The sequence below is a fragment of the Sycon ciliatum genome, chromosome 5 (genome assembly GCF_964019385.1).
Source record: "Sycon ciliatum chromosome 5, ocSycCili1.1, whole genome shotgun sequence".
Lineage (NCBI taxonomy): Eukaryota > Metazoa > Porifera > Calcarea > Leucosolenida > Sycettidae > Sycon > Sycon ciliatum.
In genome coordinates, this window is record NC_088647.1 from 5804146 (window position 1) to 5816926 (window position 12781).

Here is a 12781-nt window from a genome sequence, read left to right on the forward strand (position 1 = left end):
ATGTACATACCGGTATACATAATGATAAGTACGAGCCTAGCCGGAGATATTAGTGCAAGAGCCGTTTTTTTTTTTTTTTTTTTTTTTTTTTTTTTTTTTTTTTTTTTTTTTTTTTTTGGTGCCATGCATGCATACCGAATTTATCCTTCCACCGAAAGGTCAGGGGTTGGCTTTTACCGAAATTTTACAACACCGAAAATAAGGTGATATACAGTAGTGCGCAGTGGCAGTACTGCCAGTAGTGCAACACAGCCTGGACGTGACCAGGTGACAGGCCAGGCCAGGGAGGCATGACACCTAACCGTACCGACCTTGGCGCTGGCTATGCCTAGGATAGCATGATGAGCCGCCCAGCTCCGGACAACGCAGCCTGGATCTCAGGACGATGGCCCTGATTGGGGCCTGAATGGCCATGAATAGGCGGGCAAGGCGTGTGTGCAGCCGTCCAATCCCTGCAAAACTGATGCAATCAAGTCCTTTCAGCCTCATGGTACCCTCACCGCCTGCGAGTGTGCCTGGGGAGGAATGTGCGCCATGAAACGAACACTCTACTGCCTAAAGTAGTAAACAAGTGGGAAAGAGAATCGGTGGACAACGCAGATGCGCCCCAGAGAATGGTGGGAACGCTCTACTTGGGTGGAATCGTAATTCTCCGAAAAACCAAAACTATTTCTGTCGTCACCGGACTGATACTATGTGACATTGTTACAGTACTGTAGCAACACACGTGAACAAAGCACTACATCATTACCCGTGCGTACCCCGGTGAAGGACCGAACACTGAAATGTAGAAGCAGATGGTTACAATGACACAAAGTTACAAACTTGAAGGGACACACGGGAGAAGGTCGATTCACTCTCCCTAAATCCGTAATACTGTACCTGGATAGCAACAGTATGATCGTCGACGCACATCGTCTGGGTGTAAAGTCCTGGAACGCAGCTGGGTAGGCGACGCTGGGAAAAACGTCAAAAGGTAAACTGATGAATAGGCCCGTCTGTCGTTTACGGCCATGACCTTTAGTGCCTTTCACGACGTGCTTCTTGAATCATTTGAAATCCTGCTGCGTCGCAAAGAAGGCAAAGAAGATACGTGTAGTTCTAGAAAACTGGGCGGCATCGCACGAGCACAATGAAGGGTGGAGTTTTCCCCGAAGCACGAGAATAGCGTTGCCTTCTGCAGCGATGGGGGCAGAATCGTAAACTAGTGATAACGGAGTAGGACGCGGAAGATACACATCCCACGTCGTGACAATGTACATGTACATGTTCGCTCAGGGAATATGTGAGGAGATGAATTCTAGAAACTTCTTGACACTGCGCCATTGCTGCTTCTCAGCTACAATGTACAGTAACTGCTGGCCTAGCAGACAAGCAATCGCTGTGAGATCTAGATATCGATTGAATGCGTAGCATGACGAACACAGACAACGAGGTGACCTAAGTCCTTGGCTTACCTACAGTTCAAACAAGTCATGTCGTACAATACGAGTAGAAAGTGTAGTGACGTCGCTGACTGTTGACCTCACAGCTGAAAGACAATGACACGCGCCTTATGCCATGGGTTGCGTCACAAAAAAATACAATGTCCAAAGAAAGTAACAAACACACGTTAGTTGAAGTCATCCATGTACATCCATGTACATCCATGTACAATGTACATGTACCATTACTGTAGTATTACACAACACACATCGTGCAAACTACATCACACATCGTGGAATTAGGTGTGTCTTACATTGTCACCGAACGTCGTTCTCTAAGTCTCTAGAACTAGCAAGAAGGCACTGAAGTCCGTAAGGGTCATCTGACACAGTGTCACCGTCAAAGTGTCCACAGTGCACTGCTCAGCACCGCCATCTTGGAAACCAATGTCATGGATGATGTGGTCACTTTCCTCAGTGAGTCAATGTCGATGACGTGATTCGGAATATTATGCCACCACGTGTCAGTGTTGCTGAAGCAAGGAGGAAGGCCATTATGTAGAATCTACGGGCATTTGGTCTGTGTGAAAGTGTCCAAGGAGTATGTAAGGCATTGGCAGACAGCACGGGTACCAAATCACCTCTGCCCTTTCCTCGTGGCGACCCAGGCTGGAGTGAAGTAATAGCTGAGTTTGTCGATCTGTCTGATTCGGATTCATTACAACAACAGTACAATTATTATTACATGTACACGTACAAACCAGTTCCATGTCGATTAACGTCATGCATCACTGTATCAGGACAGTGTGCAAGGATATTAGGCGTGATATTTCACCAGGACAACCGGTCGCTCAGCACCAACTGCATAAGCAAACGACACGTTTTTTTTTCGTTTTTTTCTACAAAATCCACATATCTCCAGACACTGGGGTGAATGATGGAGTGTGGTGGTGGGGCCCACTAAGCTCCGCCGACCAGAGGTCTCGGCTTCATAGCTCCATGGACGCACCAAAGGGATATTGGGTAGGGAGGATTAAATTGAAAAAGAAAACAGAAGAAAGAAAATGGAAAGATTGCATTGCTCAGTGAGCAAAAGAATAAGTTGAGTATTGATGTGAACGCTGTTAGAATTTTAATTCAAGAGGAGACTGTCCGTGAGGAGAGATTACATGTATGTCCAAGCAGGGTAGGACACTGTGCCCTCTTACTCGCGTATGCCGCATATGAGTGGCCCAGTGCAGTTCGTTCTGAGGAGATGGTGATAAGCTGCTGTCTTGAACTTTTGGATGTTCTTTGGGTGAAATGGGTGGGGAATGATAGAGGTAGGCAGCTGGTTCCAAATTGGGATGACGGAGTGGGGAAAGGCTCGGCTCACATTGTTCCGGGAATTGGCAGGAAGAACATTCTGTAACTGATGGGAATGCGCGGTGGACAGTCGTACAGCCTGGCGGGTGAGGCGTGTGGTCCTGGGTTGGTGTGTCGGGGGTGGAGCCATTCTCAAGAGAAGACGTAACTCGTCGATATCCATCAGCTTTTCTGGCGTATTGAAATCAACGCAGGCCCTTGCTTTTTGTTGTACATAACATGCAACGCGGTGAGCTGATGAGGTGCATGTCCTCCATGATCGTAACCATGGGACTAGAACACCGTCTTGTACTGAAATCCGTTTCATTCCTGCACTGTATCATTCATGGTGCCGAACTTACTTTCTCCTAATTAGGTGACACGAGTACCCGGTACAAGTATCACCAAAGAGTTCAATAGCCAGTGTGTGCACAGTATCGCAGTTGGTCCTCAACATGCAACAGAGGTAACATCTTGCCTTTGAAAGCTTGCGTTTGGTTTCAACGAAGTGCATCCCTGCTCATAGTAACTGGTATTGGTATTGCTAAGTAAAGCCGGATCATAGCAAGCTAAGTAAAACCGGATCATACAAAGCGTATTGAACAAAGGTAAAGCGATCGCCTTCCGGTTGATTCACGCGTTGATTGGCCTACGAATAACGCTGTACAGACAGACAGTGCGTGTTCTATCTCTTTCTCTCTCTCTCCTTCTCTCTCTCCTTCTCTCTCTCCTTCTCTCTCTCCTTCTCTCTCTCCTTCTCTCTCTCCTTCTCTCTCTCCTTCTCTCTCTCCTTCTCTCTCTCTCTCTCTCTCTCTCTCTCTCTCTCTCTCTCTCTCTCTCTCTCTCTCTCTCTCTCTCTCTCTCTCTCTCTCTCTCTCTCTCTCTCTCTCTCTCTCTCTCTCTCTCTCTCTCTCTCTGTCTCTCTGTCTCTCTGTCTCTCTGTCTCTCTGTCTCTCTGTCTCTCTGTCTCTCTCTCTGTCTCTCTCTCTGTCTCTCTGTCTCTCTGTCTCTCTGTCTCTCTGTCTCTCTGTCTCTCTCTCTCTCTCTCTCTCTCTCTCTCACTCACTCACTCACTCACTCTCTCTCTCTGTCTCTCTGTCTCTCTGTCTCTCTGTCTCTCTGTCTCTCTGTCTCTCTGTCTCTGTCTCTCTGTCTCTCTGTCTCTCTCTCTCTCTCTCTCTCTCTCTCTCTCTCTCTCTCTCTCTCTCTCTCTCTCTCTCTCTCTCTCTCTCTCTCTCTCTCTCTCTCTCTCTCTCTCTCTCTCTCTCTCTCTCTCTCACTCACTCACTCACTCACTCACTCACTCACTCACTCTTTCTCTCTATCACTCTCCATCTCCTCTACTCTCTCAGTAGACATGTAGTCGTGTAGTACGCGAATCTATTATTGACAGTGCGCATTATGGACTACTACCTTCACACATGCGTATGCATTAAATGGCGTGTAGTGTACTTGTTATGTTCTAGTTTCCTTGGTCACGCCCGTAACACCCTGCTGTCAGCGCTGAGTGAGTGCTGCCCTGGTACATCATGGTACACATGCGATGGTACAGTGGTAGTATTAGTATTAGTACGGAGATCCACGGCAACAAGAGCGTGAAGGCGAGATTTCCAGACTTGTTGGAGCACGCGATGCTGACTCAGCATAGAGGACTGTGACAATGCAGTGTGTACCCACATCTACCCATCCTGCCGGTTGCAGCTGTCACCCTCCTTTGTTCTAGCCGTGTTAGTATTAGTTTTACTCAGTTGTACCAATCAAGCACAGGAATGCGGCAAGTGGATGTGTGAGGCTTCTGCCGAACTGGCACTGCATGCACTGGCGCATGGCGCGCATGCACCCTTACCCTGCGCGTGCCACAGCATGTGCAATTGGTCGTCTGCACGTGCATACCTGAATGGTTATGTCATTGCTATGTGCAGCTACACCTAGCCCTCGTGCACAGTATTTTTGGGTCACGCCAGACGATTTCTTTGGCCCATGCGCATGCCATGGACTCGCCATTACCAATGATCACGGTCAGGGCGAGTCTGCAGATATCTGTGTGAGCGATGGAGTGTGACAGGTCTAGGGTGAGACAGGCTGCGAGCTTGCGAGCATGACTCGACTGTAGTGTAGATCTACCATGTGTGGTGACACACGCACGTCTCGTACGATCGTGGCGAGGTCATTTTGGGTACAACTGGTTCACGCCGCTCCGCGCTTCACCACGGGCACTGTCATAACAGGAACCACTTGACGGCCGAAATCGCGAAAGTGCTCTGCTGTGTGTCACGAAACACACTGCGAGTGGCTGACGAAGAGGAGTTGTGGGGTAACTACATTGTAGCTGTTTGCAGCCCAAGCACTCCACTCTCTAGCTCTAGCTCTTGTTCAGTGAGAGCACCAGTGAAACCGACCATGCAGAAGGCGTACATTGCCAATGATTATGTACACAATAATGTACCAGCGCTTAGGACACCACACCACTGCACGGCAAACACATAGTGCTAGTGGAGAAACACTGCGCTGGCCGCCCAAACTCTGCTGCACGAAACTGCACAGTGCATACCGGTCAAGCTACATTGTACTACAGTACAGTGGCTACATAGTCATAGTCATTGTAGCACACGACCTGTCAGTGTCAGTCCAGCAACGACAGACTCAGTCATACGAGTACAGTCGTGTATGTCCAACGGCAACGCAGATCAAGTGCAAGGACAGCACTCTCTACAATGACACGTCTACAATCAGTCATGTACATGTACTAGAATTTAGTAGAAGCATCGCTGCTTGACGTGTTGGCGTCTGGCAGAAAACTAGGCGCGACTTGTCTCACCTCTGACTCCCTCCGCCCAGCAGTGATCCAGTCAAAAAGAGTGCAACGCTGTGTAGATCTACCTGGCGTACTTGTTCTGCGTTTGGGTCGATTCGCAGCACACTAGAAAAGGCAGCATGAGTCCAAACTACTACTAGCATGCCACCGGAACAACAGCAATGAGAAACCGTCAAACCCCTTGAGAAAAGGCGTTGCACGACGTACGGGTGGGTATGTGGCACACGTCCTCCTCCCTTGCCATGGACGGCGACTCCCTTGCCATGGACGGCGACAAACACCAATCATCACAGCATAGGTAACACAACCCCAACTAGGCCCTAGATCCCTTGACTATGATGATGCTGATCTAAAAAAACACACCAAGAAGACAACAACAGTCGGTCCCCTGATCAGTTTGAGCCTCTGTAACTCAAGCGTGCGTGCCTGCATTGTAGTGCTGTAGCCGAATCCTTCTCTCTGGAGCTCCCGTCGTTGCGACCTTACAAAACAGCCGTTGCCTAAAACAAGTCACCATTCACAGGTTCTACCTTGTCGAGTGCTGCTAGTGAGGGGAGAAAGGCCGGTGCTTTTCACGTAGCAGTTTAATAGTTATCAATCAAAGAACGTGAATACAGCGTGTTCGTGTGTTGTCCCTTCTGGCATTGTGTTGTGAATATTCAGCCCATTCAGCGAAGCACTGCAACAACATTCGGAACACCCACGCAGTCCCGCTGCGTGGGCGATTTCGCAACCAGTGTTAATAGTAACTGTTGTAGAATTCCACTAGCAGAGAGAGAGTGATAGAGAGAGAGAGAGAGAGAGAGAGTATCGAACTGGACATGCACTGATACAGCAGTCCACATCCTTTTACAGTTTACGCAGTATCTGTAGTGCACTGACCGTCAACTGACGCTGTAAGATAGTTGACTAGTAGTGTAGAGCAACATCTGTAGCCAGTGTACCATGATGGTAGCCGAGATTCAAAGGTGAGAACTCGCAATTACATTTACATTTACATGTACATCGTCACGAATGACATGGTGAACAATGTAGAACGTCGCGGCCTTCAGCGCCACACAATACGATACAATAATTATGCCATATTGTTTATGTTCTGCATGCCAAAAAGACGAATGTGGTTGTATCGTATGTTCACACATGTACGTGTGTGGGCTGCTGGGAGATATCACAGCCTATTGAGTATTGTGAAACCAATGTGCACTGAACAGATCATTGTGCCAGTATAGAACAACAACAAGAACACATCATAGTGTGTTCATTTGGGCTCCATTCTGTCCAACTCCGGATTGAGTGGCAGTGATTCCGTCAAAGTAATGACACTACAATCACGTAACAAACACACGATGCCACGTTGGACTCTATTAGTATTACCCTAGTGTTTTCCCTGGTACAGATACAGTGGCCTTGTGTTGTTGAGAACTTGAGGTGCTGTACTGTCCAGTGTATCCTACGCAGCTGTTTCGTCAACAACAGCTGAGCCTGTATGCGTGTGGCGATTAGTGCCATGGGCCATGGCACGATGTCGCTCTTGTACCAAACTGCAAGTAACTGGAAACCTTGCTCAACAGCTAGCCCTCTACTCAGACCTAATAACTAGGCCAAGGTTTGGCAGCCCTGACCGCTGCAGTGGAAGGAAGGATTTCGCAACTGAACTTCTGAAGTGATGGGAGCCAGGTTGGCAACAAGGAAAATAGACTTTATGAGCAACACTACCAGTTACTGTTCAGCTCCACTACGTGCAAGTAATATTGTACATGTACACTGGTACGGATGCTGTGATGGTAGTTCCTTAGGCTATTTAAAGTAAGCATTAGGCTTAGTACAATGTCATGACTCGTGTACATGTACATGACATGTATGTTCATTACTGAAACACACACACTCTCTCTCTCTCTCTCTCTCTCTCTCTCTCTCTCTCTCTCTCTCTCTCTCTCTCTCTCTCTCTCTCTCTCTCTCTCTCTCTCTCTCTCTCTCTCTCTCTCTCTCTCTCTCTCTCTCTCTCTCTCTCTCTCTCTCTCTCTCTCTCTCTCTCTCTCTGTCTCTGTCTCTGTCTCTCTCTGTCTCACACACACACACACACACACACACACACACACACACACACACACACACACACACACACACACACACACACACACACACACACACACCAAAGTAACATGTGACACTGGCAACCTGCTATTATTTTTTATATCCCGTATCCATGGTATCTGTACGTACTAGAACAGCCACCATGGCATGACGATGCCATAATGAAGGAACGCGCTAACGGTGAGCTGTGAGTAAAGCTGGGATTAATTCTGGGGATGAGCCATGACTCCGACCCTGTGCCAGCGCCCGGTAGCAGCGCGCGTGTAGGCGCTATAGGCATAGTCACTGCCTGTACACGTACAGTTAGTGTAGATAGGTATGCAACCGTTGTCAGTTGAATTCGCGGAACCAAGCAGCAGGCCGTGACCAAGTGCATGCTAAGATTAGAAGTAAGACGAGAGGCATAGCGTAGTGTGGGCACAGGATTATGTGGCGTATGTGCAAGTGCCAGGTTTGTACTGACATGGTGACAAGCGTCCCACCAACACACCAAGGCTCCAAGCGACAGTTCTCTAGCGTCCAGTCTAGACCGTCCGTAGGGTCTCCTACTGAGTCCTAGTACAAGCTACATAAGTCATTGTACAGTCATGTACATGTAGGCTTGTTACATTGTGCTTCGTCACTCTGCAACGCAGCTGCAGCCATCAGCAACCACTACACTGGTTACACAGACGCCACGTCCTGCTACTACCATGACTGCTAGCACAATGTCCAGTGAAACCTGTCTAAGACGATCGTTCAAGGGACCTTCAAAATGTGGTTGTATTTTTATTGTTTTACTTGGGCATTCCCAACAGACCCAAGGTCTTCTTACAGGGTGCCCAAGATGAAATGAATTTGCTAAAATTAAGTTCCTGGCGAAATGAATTGGGGATATGATTTGTGCGAAGGGATTCGGGAAGCGCATTTTAAAGCGGTCAGCACCAAGGAATGAAATACGTGTACATGATTGTGGTCTCCGATGTGGCAGATGTGGTCTCCGCTACCAGGTGGTCTCCTTATCCAGGGTCATTTGACTGAAAATAGCATCCCTTGCGCCCTTGGTCCTGGTTGCAGTGGTCTTCTAGGACAGGTGGTCGCCTTATCCGAGTGGTCGCCTTGACAGGTTTTACTGTCTGTAGCCTTGTCAGCTTGTGTAGTGTACCTGTAATAGTCCATTCCATACATGATAATAAGTGTGCACTCTTTTCCAGTCAAAGGGCCAGTGTGCACTCTTTTCCATCCAGTCAAAGGGCCAGTGTGTATGCCCCATGGATTCTACAATCCTTTGACTGGATGGAAAAGAGTGCACACTTATGTATGGAATGGACTGTAGGCTGTATGTACATGTACATGTAGGTGACTAGTGGGTAGTGCCAGGCCGCCGGCGTGTGCACTTCGTACTCGTACTGTACTGAGTCGTAGCTCACGTCGACATGGCCATGCTGCATGCATGGTGGTCGCGCGCGGTGTGACGTGAAACACCGCAGTGATGATATCAGCTGATCGTTCTCTGCTACCCACAGTCAACTGGGATTGGGAACTAAGTAACATTTAGTTACTTGTGGCCAGGCATAAGCCAGGTACTGAGTACACAATGGTACATGGATGCAGCTAATGCAGTAATCATGGTAATAATGGGGTCGTTCTCGGCACTTGTGCCAGTGCCAGCAGTGGTTGTGAGACTTATCCACTCGCCCCGCCGTTAGGCGCCGCATCTGCCGTTTTGATGTGCAGACGACTAGACGTGGTCCACGCACAGCATCCGCAACACGAGCAAAGTCATCAAACGATATCGCGATGTGCGTGCTGCGCTATTCCTGTGCCGCCGCGCCGCTATCTGATCTGCTGCTGCACGAACTCTGGACTGACTGAAGCTGCTAGTAGTAGTAGTACGTTAGCAATACACTGACTTGTAGTAGTACGTTAGCTACACTGACTTGTAGTAGTAGTACGTTAGCAATACACTGACTTGTGTGTAATACGAGGTACTCATTGTCATGTATAGTATTGTAGATCTACATACCACATGGCGCAACAATAAGTAAAAATAACCCAATGATAAGGCATCAACAGTAAGTAGTTAGTTGAAGCAATTGAAGCGGGCCAGGGGAAGCCAGTCGAGAAGTACATGGACATGGTACATGTAGGAGTGGAGTAGCAGGTCTCATACAATGATGTACTATTACTTATTAGCGAGAGAGAGAGAGAGAGAGACAGAGAGTAATCACTGTAGTCCAGTCAGGAGGGGTAATATCGCTGATTAAAAGGTCATGACTGTAGAGGGGCACTGCCCTCGCACCCAAGAGAGCATCGTTGGCTTAGCAAGGGCGGCACGATGATGAGGAGGAGGAGGAGCAAATCTGGTGGAGAGCCAAGGCCAAGGGGCCCGTGGAACATGTACGAGTTAAAATCCTTGGTGCGCATACCGCATGCATGATTCTGAACGCTACTCGTTAGTAAGAAAAAGTCAAAATGACGGTATGGCACCGACCTGCTGCAGCACTTTGCCATCTCCACGCTCCGCTAGTTCCGCGCCAGCATGATCCCGCACACCCTTAGTACCTAGAGTACCAAACGTCCTGTTTGATGATCAGCTGGCTTAGTTTCTCTCCACCTCTATCCTTATTCCATCCCTCCCCAATTACTACTTTCTATCTGCATTCGCCACCTTTTCATTGGGCAGATCTGCCCGTTTGGTTTGCGAATTATTTTAAATAAACACAAAAACAACAACAACAACAACAACAACAACAACAACAACAACAACAACAACAACAACAACAACAACAACAACAACAACAACAACAACAACAACAACAACAACAACAACAACAACAAAAACAACAACACTTCTGCCATTCACGATGATGAAAATTAATACAAGCAGTATGCACACTGTCACTAGATAATGTAGTTCGAAGTACCGTCATCCAGTCTAGCCTCTAGGCCCCGTACGTACCTGTACATGTATTTTAGGAAAGATTGAAAGAAAAAAAGAAGGACTATAACTAGTGTTCACAAGTCTGAGAGACTGAAATACCAATGAGAATTGCGCAAGCCCCAAGGGGAAACGAAATCAGAATGTCGAAATGTCCCTAAGTGAGAGTACTGTTTCATCTCACGCGAATAACTTTCATCCTACAGTGTACATGTACATGTACTTGGAAACACACGCTTTCTGTACATACAGCAGTACTGGCTGGTGGAACGCAGCCAGTACTGCTCTGCTAAGCAAAGTTAACTTTTTTTTAATCGGCCAGTAGGCTACTTTGAAGTACTACCATTAATTTTTTATCTTGGGGGTTAGAGAGTGGGTAGCACAACTACTAGCACTAGCCCACGTACAGAACGTTGTTAATCATCCACCACAATGTGATCGGCTGATGCAAATAGAGTATTAGAGAGAGAGAGAGTAGGTAGCACTGCTAATCCACGTACAGAACGTTATTAATCATCCATCACATGTGATCGGCTGATGCAAATACTGAAATAGAGAGTGTAGGTAGCACTGCTAATCCACGTACAGAACGTTATTAATCATCCATCACATGTGATCGGCTGATGCAAATACTGAAATAGAGAGTGTAGGTAGCACTGCTAATCCACGTACATGTACATGATGTACATGTACATGTACATGGCTACAGGGAGTATAATACTATAAACCAATGCGCAGAAGAACAGCATCTCTCACTCAGCTTTTGTTTGTGAACTTCTCAGAAAGAGAAATTCCTCGGGATACCTTTCTCTCTCACTCTCTATTCTCTCTGGAAGAAGAAAGTCGACCAAGCTATATTGCTTGTGAAGAAGACAGCAAGGGTGTGGACAGAGATCGACTGAAGTTAGGCTTTAAGTGCAGTGCCACCCAGTAGCGCAGAGAAACGCATCAACGCCGTCCTTACTCTAGACTTTCATCCACTTTCATCTGCTTGTTTCGTCATCAACGATGGCTCACTACCAGGAAATCTCTCTGCCGCCCGCAGTCCACTATTATTTCGCCGTTCCGCTGTAAGTCCAAATATTTCTAGAGTACAATGCGAACCTGAGGTGCTTTGTCGAAGTTTGATAGCCTTTTTTTGTCTCCGAGAAAACTGCTTAGCGTACAATGCCATAGTATTTGACTTGTCTGTGTATAAAAGTAAGTGTTAGGCTTAGGTAGTGATAATAGTAGGTTCTTTTTTCGACGTTAATGAAAATAATGGACGCACCAAATGCAGAGAGCCACCGTCGGATTGCTTAGATTTTTTTAGGAGGAAAAAAGAACAATGAAAACAAAACAAAATGAGTATTAAACAAAACGGATGTTGTAGCATTCTCCTTTTTGACCGTTATGCATGTACACATTTTGTTTACCTGTACTCTGTAGTCTAGACTGTGCGCGTGACAGGACGCTGCATTATGTAATGTGGGTCATTTATTAATTAACCTGGATTGCTGGTAGGCTTGTACACGATTGTAAAGCATCTCTGCACACAAAATAATGATTGTATAACCATGTATTTTGTAAAGGGATACCCCAAGCCCCAGACTGGGCTAGAGCCTGTCGAGGAATCGGAGGAGGTTTCCACAGTGAAAATAAAACTCAATTCGATAGTAGAAACCAGAAAAAAACAAAAACCAGGGAGTGGTATTGTACTATTCCCTGGTAGAAACAACGCGAATGACCTGCACTGCTGCAGCTCACATCGAAATACGGACTTTTAGTTTGAAAAGTTTTACGCCAAATGGGGAGTACAGAATACTACAGTACCGGTAATGACGTGCACGTGTCACCACTACTGCTGCACAGCTAGAACTATGTAATTGTTACTTAGTAGTTACCGGTGGTACTACTGTGGCGGACATGGAAATCCAGTCGATTGACCGGGGCCGGCGCCCTCAACGCCTACAGAACGTAAGTCGTTGCATTGCAGTGCACAATCATGTTGATCAGATGCGACCAGCAGCAGCGATATGTGCTATGGCTGCATTGCCAGCGCCCTGGTGCCGCTAGACGTGCGACCGGATTTCCATGTCCACGACGGTAGTACTCCCCAAGTCGATTCTACACCGAAGTGCATGGCTCGGGAAAGATCAAAGAAGTGCCCTTTCCATAATTGCTTGCTGTAGCCAGTGACAGTGT

General features: G+C 47.3%; 2 protein-coding genes across 5 annotated transcripts in view; one reads left to right on the forward strand and one right to left on the reverse strand.

Annotated features, from left to right (window-relative positions):
• Positions 1 to 12781, reverse strand: part of LOC135817326 (uncharacterized) — a 110603-nt gene that overhangs the window by 53978 nt on the left and 43844 nt on the right. The gene's annotated exons all lie outside the window — the stretch shown is intronic.
• The window catches only part of LOC135817324 (zinc finger and BTB domain-containing protein 17-like), a 38569-nt gene that overhangs the window by 17277 nt on the left and 8511 nt on the right, over positions 1 to 12781 (forward strand). Inside the window, exon 1 of one of the 4 annotated variants that reach the window (XM_065330489.1) lies at positions 11367 to 11667. The exons of the other annotated variants lie outside the window; for them this stretch is intronic. Coding sequence (XP_065186561.1) covers positions 11606 to 11667 — 62 coding nt within the window. The 5' untranslated portion in view covers positions 11367 to 11605. Of the gene's footprint in view, positions 1 to 11366; positions 11668 to 12781 lie in introns of those variants that run through there. 4 annotated transcript variants of the gene reach the window in all.